Source organism: Gobio gobio, assembly GCF_949357685.1.
Source record: "Gobio gobio genome assembly, chromosome: 10".
NCBI lineage: Eukaryota > Metazoa > Chordata > Actinopteri > Cypriniformes > Gobionidae > Gobio > Gobio gobio.
In genome coordinates, this window is record NC_137116.1 from 48,884,264 (window position 1) to 48,901,522 (window position 17,259).

Genomic DNA, 17,259 nt, shown 5'->3' on the forward strand with positions numbered 1-17,259 from the left:
ATATATATATATATATATATATATATATATATATATATATATATATATATATATATATATATATATATTTAACATATAATTATATATATTCCGGCTATGGAAAAGCTGAGTTTTGATTAATATAAAGTTCAAACGATCAGCATATATTAAGGATAGAAATCTTTTGTAACATTATAAATGTCTTTATTATTACTTTTAATCCACAGTCAATTAAAAGTCTCCATAAAATCAAAATTGACATTGTTTTTAAAGCAGCATTTATTATAAATGATTTATCTGTGCACATCATTATTTATTTTCTTAAAGGTGCACTGTGTAATATTTAGGAGGATCTATTGACAGAAATGCAATATAATATACATAACTATGTTTTCAGTGGTGTATAAATATCTTACATAATGAACCGTTATGTTTTTATTACCTTAGAATGAGCCATTTCTATCTACATACACCGTGGGTCCCCTTACAGTGAAATCGCCATTTTGTGCCGCCATATTTCTACAGTAGCCCTAAACGGACAAACTGCTCAACAGAGCGCTAGCTCCTCTCTGCTGTCACAGACGACGACATCTTTGTTCTGTGTCAGCCACCGTAGCTTCTCTATATGCTTCGAAAGAGAGGGGTGAGCAGTGGGCGGTTGCAATTCGCAACCTCACCACTAGATGCTGCTAAAATTTACACACTGCACCTTCATGGGCTTTTGTATTCTTTAAAGAAAATAACTTCCCCTCCCTCTTGCAGTGATGTCTCTTCTCTTCTGATGAGCTGTTTACTGGTGTGAGGGCGGGACAACCTGTCACTCGAAAGACATCACAGTGATAACAAACCACAAGAATCCAATGATCCAATCAATTCCCGATGGACAAAATAAACTTCAGCCCTCCATTTTTTCTTGTTCGAGAAGCTGTTTCACTGACCCCAAATTTAAGTGGCACATGAAGTTTGGTCCTAATTGGTCCTCTGCATTTAACCCATCCAAGTTAGTGCACACACATTACGAGAAGTGAACACACACACACATACACTGCAAACCGTGGACACAAACAACCGGAACAGTGGGCAGCCATTTTGTTGTGGCACCCGGAGAGTGAATAGGGCAAGGTCAAGGGCTCAAGGGCACCTCAGTCATTTCCTGCCGATATTGAGAATCGAACCCATGACCTTCGGGTTACCAGTCTGACTATCTAACACTTAGGCCATGACTGCCCCAACCTGTCTTCACAGCTTTATTTCCACTTTGGAATAGTAGTGTGTTTTAATTAATTATTCACAATAAGACTAGAAATGTGGATTAAAAAAGAAAATGGTGTAAACTTCATTTTCATGTTGACTTTAAGCTTCAGTGATGTTAAGTGGACTAAAAACATGGTACTTTAGACAGTACTGAGTTAGCCATTAAAAACAAATCATTAGTTGATCACTCACGATCTGGTTTTGCCCTTCAAATATTAATTCAATTGACAAAAAATGGCTAAATACCCCTGCTTGTTTTCCATCTATTTTCTCTCCAACTTCCTCACTCACATCTCATCTTTGCAACAGCATATGGTTTCACCTGTCTCTCTCTGCTCCTGCCAAATCGGTGCTATCGCATTTTATTCTAAATATTTCATCCTCATCTTCCACTTCTCTCATCCCCCTTCTCTCTCTCTCTCTCTCTCTCTCTCTCTCTCTCTCTCTCTCTCTCTCTCTCTCTCTCTCTCTCTCTCTCTCTCTCTCTCTCTCTCTCTCTCTCTCTCTCTCTCTCTCTCTCTCTCTCTCTCTCTCTCTCTCTCTCTCTCTCTCTCTCTCTCTCTCTCTCTCTCTCTCTCTCTCTCTCTCTCTCTCTCTCTCTCTCTCTCTTTCTTTCCTCCCTCCATCTGGCCCAGAGCAGTGAGATTCCCAGAGCAGCAGCTTGGGAGAGTGTGTGTGACTCAGATATCTCATTCTCCATGCTGTGTGATGATGACACACACACACTCGACTAAGAAGGGGCCACTCTCCAGCCCCACAATCTCTCCCTCCCTTCCTCTCGCTTTTTTTTCCTTATGCTTCCTGCACTTTTTATGGGATGCTGATGGAGTCCCTGCACGAGAGGAAGTTGTTTAAAGGGATAGTTCATGCAAAACTGACTCACCACCATGTCGTCCTATAGCTTTGTGAATTTCTCCTGTTTAACATAAAAGGAGACGTTCTGATGAATGTTCAGGGTGGCTTTCCATACAATGAAAGTGGATGGGGACTAGCTATTGTAGTATTTATTAATATATTGATTTGGCTTTAATTTTTATATTTTCATTTTAGTTTGTTTTAGTAATTGTATGTACATTTTTTTAATATATATTGTTAGCTTTAATTTTTATTTCAGGTTTAGTTTCAGTACTTAAAGTTAAACAGTTATTTAAAAAAAAAATCCATCTAAAGATATTTTAAATTATTTAATGTTTCCTGAGGTGCCCTTATATTGTTATCAAGATTTTTACCTCATAAAATGTCATAATTTATAAATAAAAGGCAATGGTCTATCCTGATTTTAGCCCTATGGCTTAAAAACTCTGTTTTCTTTCATAGGTTCACTCGACGCTGCGTCACTTTAATGACGTAACGGGACGCCCTCTGGGTGTGCCGATTGTCTGAAGCCCTTATAGAATCACGCCAATTGATTGGCTGATGGCGCGCACGTCGCCCCACCTGACGTAGTCACCTATATTAGCGCGCGCGCCATCTGCTCCTCAGATTTCTCTGCCTTCACGAAGCGCCAGGGAGGATCACGGTCGCGCACCCTGGACAGGCATGTGCGCCGACTCCTCCTGTGGTCTCAGGACAAGTTTTTGTCCCTGAGAGCAGTCCATGTACCCGGAGTCTTAAACCTCGCTGCAGATTATCTGTCGAGACAGAAGCTCCGGTCGGGGGAATGGATGCTGAACCCTCAAACTGTGTCACAGATTTGGGAGATGTTCGGGAAAGCGGAAGTGGACCTCTTTGCCTCGAAGGAGTCGTCCCAGTGTCGGCTCTGGTTTTCTCTGAGCTCTTCGGCCCCGTTGGGGATAGATGCGTTCGCGCATCCATGGCCCAATCTGAAACTCTATGTGTTCCCGCCCATCAAGCTGATTCCGGCGGTTCTGTACAGAGTAAGGGAGAGTGGGGCCAGTCTCCTGCTGGTGGCTCCACACTGGCCATCCCAGACTTGGTTCTCGGAGATGGTTCTCCTCCTGGACTCCTCCCCATGGGAGATACCGGTCAGGAAGGACCTTTTGACACAACTTCAGGGCAGGATTTGGCACCCTCACCCGGAGATTTGGAAGTTGTGGGTATGGCCCATCAAGGGCCAACGACACTAAACGCTGGTCTTTCTGCGGACGTTCAGGAGATCATTGCTAATGCGAGAGCCCCCTCCACAAGGAAGCTCTATTCCTCCAAGTGGAGGGTCTTTGAGTCGTGGTGCTCGACTCATGCAGCAGATCCAGTTAACTGCCCGGTTGGTTCAGTTCTGGAGTTCCTGCAGGAGAAGTTTGCTGCTGGAGCAGCGGCCACCACCCTTCGGGTCTATGTCGCAGCTATAGCTGCCGGTAGGGAGTCGGACGAAATCCCTCTAGGCAAGCATAGACTGGTTTCATCTTTCATGCGAGGGGTTAGGCGCCTGAGACCAGCACGCTCCCCTGGTATTCCCTCTTGGGACCTCTCCGTGGTCCTTGAAGGGCTAACTTTGGCTCCATTTGAGCCTTTGGAGTCAGCTCCTGAGCGAATTCTGACTCTCAAAGTTGCTCTTTTGTTAGCTCTGTCTTCTTTGAAACGAGTGGGCGATCTACAGGCTCTCTCTGTTAACGGGACCTGTATGGATTTTGCCCCTGGCCTAGTCAAGGTTACCTTAAGACCTAGGCCGGGTTATGTGCCCAAAGTTTTGTCCACGTCATTTCGCTCTCAGGTTATTACTCTTCACTCCTTTCACCCCCCTCCGTTTGACTCGGAGGAAGACGAGAAACTTCATTTGCTCTGCCCAGTTCGAGCGTTGAAGTGTTATGTTGACCGTTCAGACGGCTGGAGGAAATCTAACCAGCTGTTGGTGTGCTTCGGTGCTGGCCGCCGCGGGCTTGCCGCTTCGAAGCAAAGGGTTTCCCATTGGGTGACAGAGGCTATTTCCTTAGCTTATGAGGTGCGTGGTTTACCTTCACCTCTTGATATTAGAGCGCATTCTACCAGAGGTGTGGCTTCCTCTCAAGCACTTTTTAGATGGGCTCTTTTGGAAGATATTTGTGTGGCGGCAGGTTGGTCCTCTCCGCACACTTTTGTGAGATTCTATAGTTTGGATCTCGACATGGCTCCGGGTTCGCATGTCCTGTCTGCTTAACCTAGTCATGCAGGTTATCTGGTGTTCTTTGAGCCAGATACGGCAGCGCTTTAGCTTGGCGTGTTTGGTATATCGTTCCCATTACGTCATTAAAGTGACGCAGCGTCGAGTGAACCTATGAAAGAGAACGTCTCAGGTTACTTGCGTAACCTATGTTCTCTGAGTAGGGAACGAGACGCTGCGTACGCTGCCAAGCTCCTCGCGCTGCCGACAGGCTTTCCTTTTCGGCAGAGAAATCTGAGGAGCAGATGGCGCGTGCGCGCTAATATAGGTGACTACGTCAGGTGGGGCGACGTGCGCGCCATCAGCCAATCAATTGGCGTGATTCTATAAGGGCTTCAGACAATCGGCACACCCAGAGGGCGTCCCATTACGTCATTAAAGTGACGCAGCGTCTCGTTCCCTACTCAGAGAACATAGGTTACGCAAGTAACCTGAGACGTTTGAAGGGGCGTGTCTGCTGTGAGACTTCAGTGGAAACGCCCACTGCTGTGATTGGCTGACATCTTTGCATTTGAAATATGTATTACATGTGGAACCCTCTTGAAGACTTTTACAACGTTTTTTACTATTACAGCTGTCGAGATTAACGAATCGTGAAAAGTGTTGATTATTGCATTATATTTAGATCTATTCCTATCACATAAAAGGCTGCATTGATAAGCATTGAGGAGATGACAGACAGTCTGTTGATCGCGTGAATGCAGTGATCTCATCATTGCAGCGCGTTTTCTCTCACAAAATGCTTCCATCATAACAGCAAACACAATATCGTTTTGAATACAGTAAGAGCTTTGTTGTGCAGTGTAACAGCGTCATTCATTATAACGGCAGTTTTGGCAAGTGTCCAGATAAACTCGTGCTGTTTGATTGACAGCTTCAGCCATTATAAAGGGAGCATTCTTTGATCACTCTCTGTAGTTTAAATCACAGTTTAAATATCAGATTATTTTCATCCAACTGAGAGAAACGATGTGAAGTTTGTCTAGTCACTGGCTTGATTTACTGATGCATAAATAGAATTGCACTATTTTGAGACTAAGAAAATCTGCCTGAACTTGAATAATTACACATCAAAAATCACTGATCAAAGATCAGGAATTAGAATGAACACTGTTACTTACATGTTTGTGGCGGTGCTGTAGAAATAGTAAAAGTCTGTCTGTAAAGCCTGACATCGGGATCATTCGGCAGCTTAATGCAAAGATGATGTTTTTCCACAGCCATGAACGGCACATTTGCGTGGCATCGCAAATCTTATTGTAAACACACAGCTACTTCTTCAGACCCACTCGCTGCACATCGAGTGACCTGTGGGTGTGACAACGATGTGATGCCGATGATGCAAAATTAGGCTTAGTTGTCTTGCGTTGGAGGCGGTCATATGCAAACGACTGGTGCTAGGTGACGTCACCTTGCCCCATAGGATCCACAATGAGCCATATTTGGAGCTTGAATACAACCCCAAATCAGAAAAAGTTGGGACAGTATGGAAAACGCAAAAAAAAAAAAGAAGTGATTTCTAAATTTACTTTGACTTGTATCTCATTGCAGACAATATGAACATAAAATAGTTCATGTTTTGTCTGGTCAACTTCATGTCATTTGTAAATATGCATCCTTTCCTGTCATTCAGACCTGCAACACATTTCAAAAAAAGTTGGGACAGTAAAAGCATTTACCACTTTGTAATGCTGCCATTCCTTTTCACAACACTTAAAAGACGTTTAGGGACTGAAGACACCAAGTGATGAAGTGTTTCAGGTGTAATTTTGTCCCATTCTTCCTGCAAACAAGTCTTAAGGTGGGCAACAGCACGGGGTCTTCATTGTCGCATTTTGCGCTTCAAAATGCGCCACACATTCTCTATTGGAGACAGGTCGGGACTGCAGGCAGGCCAGTCAAGTACCCGTACCCTCTTCCCCCGCAGCCAGGACTTTGTAATGTGTGCAGAATGTGGTTTTGCATTGTCTTGATGAAATATGCATGGACATCCCTGGAAAAGATGTCTTCTTGAAGGCAGCATATTATGCTCCAAAATCTCTATGTACTTTTCAGCATTAATGGTGCCTTCACAGAAGTGCAAGTTACCTTTGCCAAGGGCACTGACATAACCCAATACCATGACAGACCCTGGCTTTCTGACTTGTTGCTGGTAACAGTCTGGATGATCCTTTTCTTCTTTGGTCTGGAGCACACGGCGTCCATTCCTCCCAAAAAATACCTCAAATACTGATTCATCTGACCACAGTACACGTTTCCACTGTGTGATGGTCCATCCCAGATGCCTCCGAGCCCAGAGAAGTCGACGGCGCTTCTGGACACTGTTAACATAGGGCTTCCTTTTGGCACAGTACAGTTTTAACTGGCATTTGTGGATGTAACTACGTATTGTGGTACTTGACAAAGGTTTGCCAAAGTAGTCCTGAGCCCATGTGGTGATATCGCTTATAGATGAATGACGATTCTTGATGCAGTGCCGCCTGAGGGATCGGAGATCACGGTTGTTCAGCTTAGGCTTGCGCCCTTGTCCTTTACGCACTGAAATTCCTCCAGATTCCTTGAATCTTTTAATTATGTTATGCACTGTTGAATGTGAAATATCCAAATCTCTTCCTATCTTTCTTTGAGGAACATTGTTTTTAAACATTTCAATAATTTTCTCACGTATTTGTTGGCAAACTGGCGATCCTCTGCCCAACTTTGCTCCTAAAGGATTAGACCTTTCTTGGATGCTGCTTTTGTACCAAATCATAATTACAATCACCTGTTGACATCTGTTTCAAATCACATCATTATTTAACCATTTTACCTCATTACTAGCCCTAAATTGCTCCTGTCCCAATTTTTTTTAAATGTGTTGCAGGTCTGAATGACAGGAAAGGACGCATATTTACAAATGACATGAAGTTGACCAGACAAAACTTTGTGTTCATATTGTCTGCAATGAAATACAAGTCAAAGTAAATTTAGAAATCACTTCTTTTTTTTTTTTGCGTTTTCCATACTGTCCCAACTTTTTCTGATTTGGGGTTGTAAATAAATGCTTAGCTTATAATGGGGAGGACGTCTTAAGCTATCAAACTTGCAGAAAGTTTTGATGGTAGAAAGACCTCTTATATGCCAAAAGATCAAGGCAACATTTTACACTTTTTTACCTTTAGTTAATGTAATGTTGTTTGAGCATAAACATCTGCAAAGTTATGACGCTCAAAGTTCAATGCAAAGGGAGATATTTTCTTTTACAGAAATCGATTTTTAAGTACTACAAACGGCTAGTAGGGGACTACAACGAGCTTCTTCCTGTGTTGGTGACATCACAAACCCTAAAGTTCAGTAGCCTCGCCCACTGATTCGAGTACGACAAGTAGTAGTAGGTAAATAACAAATGTGACCAACACTGGATCGAGCAACTTAGCGATTAAAATGCCTTGGAAGTGCGCAAAATGTTGTGCGGTACCAGGTTGTGGAAAAACACAGTAGCCGCATTGGATTTGCAGAAACCCTGAAATAAATAAAAACGATGCTGTACCTTCTATATTGGATCCGACAGGAATAGCGCAACACACTTATGGGAGTAAAAAAGTTTTTACTGTCACTATTGCTTTGTTACAGATCGTTTGATATGTACGGATTATGTGTACATGTCCAAAATCACCAGAGACCAATGATTTCTGATATGTAATGATTCATGTAGGCCTACAGTCAGATGTTTTCGAGAGAATTCCACATGTAATACTTAGCTATTTCCATATGCAAAGATGTTAGCCAATCACAGCAGTGGGCGTTTACACTGAAGTCTCAGCAGACACGCCCCTTCAAACAGAGCGTTCAGAGCAGAAGGCTAAAATCAGAGTAGGAAAAATGCCTTTTATTTCTAAATTATGCCCATTTTTAATGTAAAAAAAATCTTACTAACATTATAAGTGGACCCCAGGAAACATTATAAAATAATGCAGTTCATGACCCCTTTAACTTGAGCACTGCATTTTTAGAATGACGTGTCAAGTGCGTCCGTGTAGTGTGTGTTTACAATGAAAAACAATGAAAAAGTAGTGCAGTAGAATGGGAAAACACATTCTGTGCATTTACACTGCAAGTCTTAATACACAGATCGGATCTTTTGACCATATCCTCACTTTAGACACGACTGGTATCCGATATCTGTGTTTACATTAATTGGTTTTGAATGGCCCTGCAATTAAAATCATGTCGGGAGGCCATGATTATTTGCCAGCATGTACAAGATAACAGCTGTCATGGATGTTTTGCCACGCAAAATGTGACCAAACGGATATAGACCGTAAAATTAATTTATTATGAGCGTTTATATAGCATTTATTAATAAATTTGCATTTTTTATTTTATCAATGGCTCGTTAAATCTAGAATACTGAAGTGAAATAAAGTAGAGAGAGAGAGAGAGAGAGAGAGTAGAAAGAGTAGCAGTGAAGCTTGTTGTTTAATTACGGCGAAGTTATCATCTCATTGCTGAGAAATATAATGTAGCTTTCAGTAGTGAAGCTGTTTTATTTATAAAACTCACAGGGCAGATGTTGGAAACCAGCTCCTGAATGTTTCTATGTACGCAATTTCTTTCCTTTATAAAGATCCCACGTCAATAAAAAAGTTGCAAGTGAGTGCATACAGGCACATCTGCGTCATAATCATAGACCGTAAAAAAAGATGGAGAGTGTCCCTGACATCTTGCACTGATTTGGGATCTGAGTCTGCGCAGTAGTGAGCGTGAAGTGGGGCCGCAGTATCAAGACCCCGTCCACAGTCCCGCAGCACAGTTTACTGCAGAACAACTCATTATGCTGGTGTGAAATAAACAGTAATGGAAATGTAGAAAGTTAGTGCCTCAGTGACTACTTCACTTAGAGAAGCTGTCAATCTCAGCTGTCAATCATGACGCCACACTCTTGTTTATATAGCATCAAATAACTAACTAAAACCAAATTTATTTTTAAAAAAAGAACACGTGAGATGTGAAGACGTCAGTGTGATAAAAGCTACCTAAAATGACAGAAACCATCTTTGGAAAAAAATGATTTGAAGTGTAATTTGATTGTTTAGTTTGTATCACGTCCCATTACATTACACAGAGAGGACGGAGTTTATGACCTATACTCCACATGGGGGTGATCGAGACACTTTGGCTTCACTTTTCAGGACTTGTGCGGCACGCTTGGTCATAATACATCCAAAAGCTTTCTCACCTTGTGGTGGCTTGGATTCAAAGAGAAATCAGGGATAGGCCTATGTGTTTATACGTAGGTCGGATGTCCAGATAATGGATATTAGGGGTGTAACGGTACATGTATTTGTATCGAACCGTTTCGGGAACTGGGCTTTAGGTTCGGTGCATGTGTGTACCAAACGGTTCCGAATGCAATCTTTAACAGTTAACAGTCGGCTTGTTTGATGCTGCGTTCACACCAAACGCGAATAGAGCGTCAGGAGCGAGTGATTTCAATGTTAAGTCAATGGAAAGGCGCGTTGACGTGCGTCTGGAGGTCTTGCGGCGCGATGGACGCTGGATAGTATAGCGCGGCATGATGGACGCGATTCCGCCTCATTCGCGCGAATGATGTGAATTGAGCGTCTTGTGCGATACGCACATTACACGCGAGTGGTGCTTTTGTGCATTCACGCATTTGAAGCAAATTCGCGTCTGACGCCCGAGTTGAAAAATTGGAACTTTGGCGTCAATTCGCACCGCGTTAACCAATCAGGAGCCTGCTCGCTGCGGTCACGTGGTAAAGTGATGTGATGAGAAACCCTGCATAATTTAAAAATACTACTACTGTGTCACAAAATGAGGTTTTAAGACTTGTTCAGGTGAGAATGTAGTTGTTTAAAGCTCAAATCTGTGGTTTATTTATAAAGTGAGCGCCTATTTAAAAAAAATAGTCTTGCGTTTTTGGAGTTGTGAGATCCAGGCGATCACCGGGTGCTCAGTGCTCATTAACCCCGGCGAGAGCAGCCTTTCCACGGCTAGTCCTTCTGACGTTTGCCTCTGGCTCTGATGTCCTGTAGTGGTTCGTCTTGTGTGGATCTAACGGGCGATCTTTTCTCTCATGAATCTATCATTTGTTGTCTGCCAAATCGTTTTGACTGAGGGCAAAGAGAAGTTTCATAACTTTATTTTTTTTAAGGATATTTAAATATACATGCATTGAAGATCATGTAGGAGTTGCCTGGACTACATTTGTGTGGCTATTAATGCTTAATATATATTTTTAATGAAAATAAATAAGGCAGAGAGGTGTTTTATGGCATATTTCTCCTGGAGCGCCTTGAACGCGTGTCTATTTCGCTTCAAAGGCTCAATTTACACCAATTCGCTGTAGACGCACGAATGGATTCAAAATGTTCAAGCGCCCAACTAGACGGCGCTCTATTCGCGTTTGGATATATTTAAAACCACATTTGGAAGTGGCTCAGAATGGATGCGAAAAAATCTGATCTTGTGTGGATTTTTGTGTTTACAGTTACACGTGTGCAAAAAAATTCAGACAGTACTTTTTTTTTTTTGTGCCAGAGTAAACGCAGTCTTAGTAAACAGCACTGGGTCAAGCTCCTTCATCTTCATCTCTTCAACATCATAAAAGTAGCCAATATTACTTTACTACAACACACTATATTCCAAGTACTCTGAAGCCATACAACGCTTTATGTGAGGAACAGATTGAAATTTAAGACGTGACTACTGAAAATCTTGCTAAGCAGTCATGGTCAACATTCACGTTCATTACACAGACAAAACAGACCTCTTCATCTTCCAGAGAAGGAAGGAAAGTCATACGGCAAGACATGATGAGGGTGAGTAAAGGACAAATTGTTCAAGAACTATTCCTTTAATAGATCACACGTGGACGCATATGAAACCATGAAGCGTGTAAAAGGACAAAGGGAGAGCTCTTTTAATGCCTGCACACCCACATACTAGCATGCGTGTCTGTACGTCTGAGGGGTGGGCGTACGCGTACACGTCCATCACCTCCGGCTCGCACACCTTTTAAAAGCCCAGAGGTGTCTATATAATCCTCGCGGTCGATATTTACCAGGCTGGCGCGTGGTAGCATACGCAAGACGTGACGCCACTCGCTTTCTCTTTCCCTCTTGAACATATACGCTCCTCTGTTGACGTGAGTCGTGTAACAATCTGTGCTGTTTCCATGACAACCACCTGCTGCTGTCCCCCCTCATCTGTCTCTCTCTTTTTTCCATCCCTCCCTCCCATCCTGCACTCAACGCTGTGTCGGTATTCCAAGGTCAAAGTGGGTCATGTGGCGATAGACAGAGAGATAGCGGCAGAGATTTGTACGAGAGCGCGGGAGGATGGAGAAGAGTAAAAACCGCTGGAGAGAAGACAGGACGCTTCTGGCTGCTCCTGTCTCAGCCTGTCCTCCTTTGAACAGATTAGAGCGCCATGCCTTTGTTACATGCAGAGTAAATGAAAGAGAATGCCGAAGCGCTCACTGAATCCATCCGTTTCTACCACACGTTCTCCACATGAACAGCTTCAGCGCTCACAGCCGGCCCTACGGCATTGCATGCACACATAACGCCTGTGTGTTTTGTGCAATGAACGTGTTGAACTGTGTGTGTGCGCGTGTCGGGGAATCGCAACTTGTGCTGATGGTGCTGCGAGAGTTGAACAATGCTGTGTGCATGTGAGAAGGTTGCAGTGACCTTGCTTGCTCCAGGCAGGAGGTGGAGTTTCACATATGGATCAGCCAGTCCATTGGAGTCCATGGCCTTCAGTCCCTGTGGGCACAAACAAACACACAAAAGCACACAGACTTCGTGTCACATAAGATGTTCACACATGTCCTGACAGGGTAACAGGTTGATGGATCATATCCTTACAGTGATATGCACACTTTAGGGAGCACGGTTCTCTTTCTGGACCAGAGGCGAATCCTCGAAACACTGACACGTGTGACGTTAGAGTCGAGACTGTTTAACTTAAAGAGGTTTTTTGTTTAAAATGTTAGGTATGTGTGTATGTTATTTTCATTTGGCACATTATAAGCCAGACCATTTTGCGTTTAGTAAATTCGCTGTTTAAATAGTAGTCGTATGGACATACTTATTAAAGACAGCATTTTAGTGGACAATATTTTGCAAATGGTTGCATAATGAGTAATCAATATTAAACACACACATACACATATATAATTAGCATATTAACACTGTATATATAATTAGCACATCACAAATTATTTGTACAATTTGTAAATATATCAAGTTCATGAAGTACCCTTGCAAAGCCAATAGACAGGGACTAAAACCAACAAAATGTCAATTTTGCAAAAGGGTTTCTTCAGCTTTAGGCAATTTTATGCTCCAGTGGTTGATTTAAGCATTTTTTCTTTCTTTTTTTTATTATTTATTATTCTACACTTATTTTATTATTCTACTCTTGTCCTAGACCAAGACTAAAATATACATTATTACATTCTAAATTTTTCACCACTACTGCATTATAATCTACAACAAATGTGAAGTAGTCATTTTAACCCCCCCACCCCACCCCATTAAATTATGACTGCTCCTCCATTTCCAATTCATTTTAACCACAATAAACACTTTTACACTTTTACGCTTATTTCCCTTGGCTTTTCAAAATCACTTGTTTGCTTTGTGAAGAAAAGTTACGTTAAACATAATTTGTGATCAGAATATTTTTATTGTGTGTCATTTTCAATCAAGCTGTAATTTTGTGTTTTTTTTATAAAATATATAAAAAAATATATTATTTACATTTTATTTAGGATACATATAATGCTGGCTACAAAATTTGCCATAGCAAGACAGCAGTCTGTTTTATTTCAAAAATGTTTCCAAAAATATTTCCACCATCAAATATTGTTAAACACAATACATCATTGGAGAAGTAGTGAAAATGTTCATTAGTTTCAGAAGAAAATAACAAAAAAGTCAAATTTAAGACATTATTAAGAGAACGAGTGAATGTGTTATTGTTAAATAAAAAAATAAAAATATATATAGCACTTTTCTAGGCACTCAAAGCGCTTTACATAGAAGGGGGGAATCTCCTGATCCACCACCAATGTGCAGCACCACCTGGATGATGCGACGGCAGCCATATTGCGACAGAACGCTCACCACACACCATCTGATTGGTGGAGAGGAGACAGAGTGATGAACCCAATCATGTAATATATATATATATATATATATATATATATATATATATATATATATATATATATATATATATGGGGATGAATAGGAGGCCATGACGGTGCTTGTTACAGTATAGTGTCCCCATCACTATACTGGGGCGTTAGGACCCACACAGACCGAGCACCCCCTGCTGGCCTCACTAACACTTCTACCAGCAGCAACCTAGTTTTTCCAATTGGTCTCCCATCCAGGTACTGACCAGGCTCAGCCCTGCTTAGCTTCAGTGAGAAACCAGTCTTGGGCTACAGGGCGATATGGCTGCTGGAATGTGTGTGAATGATATGTGGATAATGTGCTTTAAGAGAGTTTATTTTGAAAAGTGCACAAGCCCAAAAATGCCTATAGTTGAACAAACACCCAGTAGTGTTTGTATGTGCGTAAACCTACCTTGGCCTTGTGGATGGTGCAGTGCAAGCAGTTATTTTCTTGGTCAAATAGCAGGTTGAACTCCAGAGTTCCCAGGTAGGCTGAAAGAAACAAAATAACAACTCAATGTCTTGCACGCACATTAGCGAAGATAGAGGCCGATAACAACCCAAACGGTTTAGCAGGGAAGCAGTCTTGCCTGTAACGATCTAATCAGGGCTGTGCACATAGAGAGGGCTTGTAGTGTTTATGCAGCATTACAGAGACTAATGAAGTATTTAACACTCCGATCGCGTACCTCAGTTATCTCACGCACTCACACCAATCCGGCCAACACCACACAAAGCAATCAATACTGAACAGTGTGAGATGCTCATGCCTCATTGGCAGCTTACTGGTGAATAAAATCAGTCAATCAAACAAAGGGAACCCAGAACAAGAAATATCAATGGATTAATGTGGGGAGTTATGTAATAGAGAAGCATGCAACGAAAGAAAGTGATTGGGCTGATGTGGTCTAGTGGTTAAAGATTTGAGCTAGTAATGACACAGGTTGTAGGTTCGAAACCCACAAGGACTCCTCCAGGTACTATTACCATTGTGTCCTTGAGAAAAGCACTTAACCCTCAGGTCGTTCCAGAGGGATGTCAGTAGCTTTGTGAAAAATGCATCTGCAAAATGATTACTTAGAAGAAGAACGGCGCCTAAAACACACAAAGGGAAAAAAATGTGAAACAGTCACTAGCCACGAGGCAAACTCACTGTCATCGTCATCCGAGTCGACGAACTCTCCATTCTCCTCTTGCACTCTCTCCCTCTTGCGGTCTTTCTCTCCGTCCCCGTCTCCGTCCTTGTCTTTGTCCTTTAGAATCTGCTTCTCCCGGGGTGGAGGGGGGGTGATGGGGAAGTCGTGGAAACGAGGGAAGAAGTCTGAGATCTGTGGGATGGGGAGGATGGGGCCGGGGCACACATTGATGGCAAAATGCTCCTGCATGGAGATCTTCACCGGGGAGGGAGGGGGAGGCACAGCGGGACTGGGGGGACCCGCAGCGGAGGGAGGGTTGGAGGGAGAGGTGGAGGAAGAGGAGGATGGAGGCAGGGTGAGATGGGAGGAAGGGTTGCTGGGGGGGAAATGGGAATGGGGCGGAGGTGGTTTGGACACGCTCATCGGGACCACTGGAAAGAACTGTGGAGAGAGAAAGAGAACAATATAACACTGACCCATTTGACTGTCCTGTACATCTTTCCCACCCCAAAAACAGCACAAAAATCTGTTTGTTTTTTGTCTAGATGTCTTATAAAAAATATAAGATAACAGATCCTTAAAACTTGAGACCAAAAAATGATGAATTCCTCTTTCCTTAAAAAAAGTTTTTTTAAACAATTTTTTTTTAAAAGAAAAATAGTTAATTACCATTAGTTAATAATTTAATAATAATTAATATTATTAAAATATATAATTTCTAATAATTTCCTTTAAAATAAATGTAAAAATAAATAAATAAATAAATAAATAATAATAATAATAATAATAATAATTGGTAATTGGTAATTTCCCCATACTTTCATTATGGGGAAAAAGCAGCTTGGACAGTCTACTAAATATCTTTTTTATGTTCTGCAAAAACAAAAGTACAGGTTTGGAAAGACATGAGGTGAACTTTAATTCAAAATATGATCTATCATCTTACACAATTCCAACTAAATTTGTGGTGCTAATTTTTGTCCCAAGCAAAACTGAAATTAAATATTTGATGTGACACAAATGAAACAGAAGAATGCCCCACAGCCCCTGATCCAGACAGATAAATATGTGTGACAGACTTTGTGCAGATAATATCTTTCATTACCAGTAATGCGGCTGTTTTGATTACACTACTTCCCTAAGGACAGAGATATAGTGTCTGTTTCATACGAGTCCTCTTCTGTGCGATCTATCTCTGTCTCACACATTCTCTTTCAACCTCTGTTTTTCACATCTTTCCCTGTAGTTCGTAAGATTCTTGTCTCATGAACTAGACCGTCTAACAAGACAAAAATAGAATGAGCGAGATAAAATGGCACTGTTAGGAGTCAAAACAAAGTTTTTTTCTTTCTGTTTTGTGTGATTGCTAGCAATGCCACACTAATGAATGTTATTGTAAGTCTAACATATCAAACACATACTGTCCTACACACTTTTACTTTGCCTCTTCAATTATTGGACTAAATCTGAAGTGTTGCACAAAAACATAATCAACAATAATTGAGCTTTGCACATACAGGTGTGAAGCAAGACAGGTATTTCATGACGTTTGAGGCTACTAAGATACAAAAACACTGTCACGTGCACACAAAGGCTGTCAGGCTGAATAACATACACGTTGGCACAAACAGACACATCCTATGCAGAGTTAAGCAGAAGTGCAGATAAACACAGCTACTAGTGCACAATGACTTATAAACACACACATATATACGCAGAAATGTGTTAAAATGTACACTCACAAGAAAATACACCTGCAGGCAACATGCATACTAGCACACACGCAGATGTGTACATGTGGACACACACACACACACTAACTAACAGGTGGTCAAGCTGGTACACAAACCTGCATTATCAGGTGGACAAAAACAAAGGCATTCAGCCACATATTCACACTCACCCAATGACAGTCTTCATCTGTTCAAGCACTCCATCTTGTCTCCACTCATGGTCTCTCTCACACACACTGAAGAGAAACCACCGTCGTTTTGTATCAATATATCCTCCCTCGTTCTCTGTCCTCCTCTCACACTCTCTCTCTCTCTCTCTCTCTCTCTCTCTCTCTCTCTCTCTCTCTCTCTCTCTCTCTCTCTCTCTCTCTCGTGACGTTTTCTTTAAATTCTCTGCGCACCGTGTTCACTGATCTGTCACTCTTACGGTACTGCTGAGATTTAACGAGAGAGCGCGCGCTGAGGAGAGAGGGATAGAGAGAGGGAGAGGGAGAGAGACGGATGATGTATGAAAAAAGAGAAACGGCATAGTGAGTTCGTAAAAAGATAAGATGAAGGAAGAACTGCAGAGAAGTTACAGGACACCGGGGCTAGTTGTCACAGACTGTCACAAGTGAATATTTTTGAAGTCACTTTCTGTATAGCCATATTACTTAGAGGAATAGTTAACCTAAAACGAGCACTATATTTACTCACCATTATGTTAATCTAAATCTGTATAGGTTTTTTTTTTCCTTATATGTTTTGTGTTTCACAAAAAAAGATGAATTTAAGGACGGTAACTTTCAAGCTCCAAAATTGTCACCATTAACATAGGCCTACCATAAAAGCAGTCCATACGACTAATGCACTATATTCTAAGTCCTT

The 17,259-nt window shown here is 41.8% G+C and overlaps 1 protein-coding gene across 1 annotated transcript in view; it reads right to left on the reverse strand.

The window, feature by feature from the left end:
• The window catches only part of doc2g (double C2-like domains, gamma), a 51,459-nt gene extending 34,609 nt beyond the window's left edge, over nt 1-16,850 (reverse strand). Inside the window, exons 1-4 of the mRNA XM_079827957.1 lie at nt 16,563-16,850; nt 14,677-15,100; nt 13,936-14,015; nt 12,028-12,102 (exon numbers count right to left, since the gene is read on the reverse strand). Coding sequence (XP_079684083.1) covers nt 12,028-12,102; nt 13,936-14,015; nt 14,677-15,082 — 561 coding nt within the window. The 5' untranslated portion in view covers nt 15,083-15,100; nt 16,563-16,850. The remainder of the gene's footprint in view (nt 1-12,027; nt 12,103-13,935; nt 14,016-14,676; nt 15,101-16,562) is intronic.
• Nucleotides 16,851-17,259: the final 409 nt, after the last annotated feature.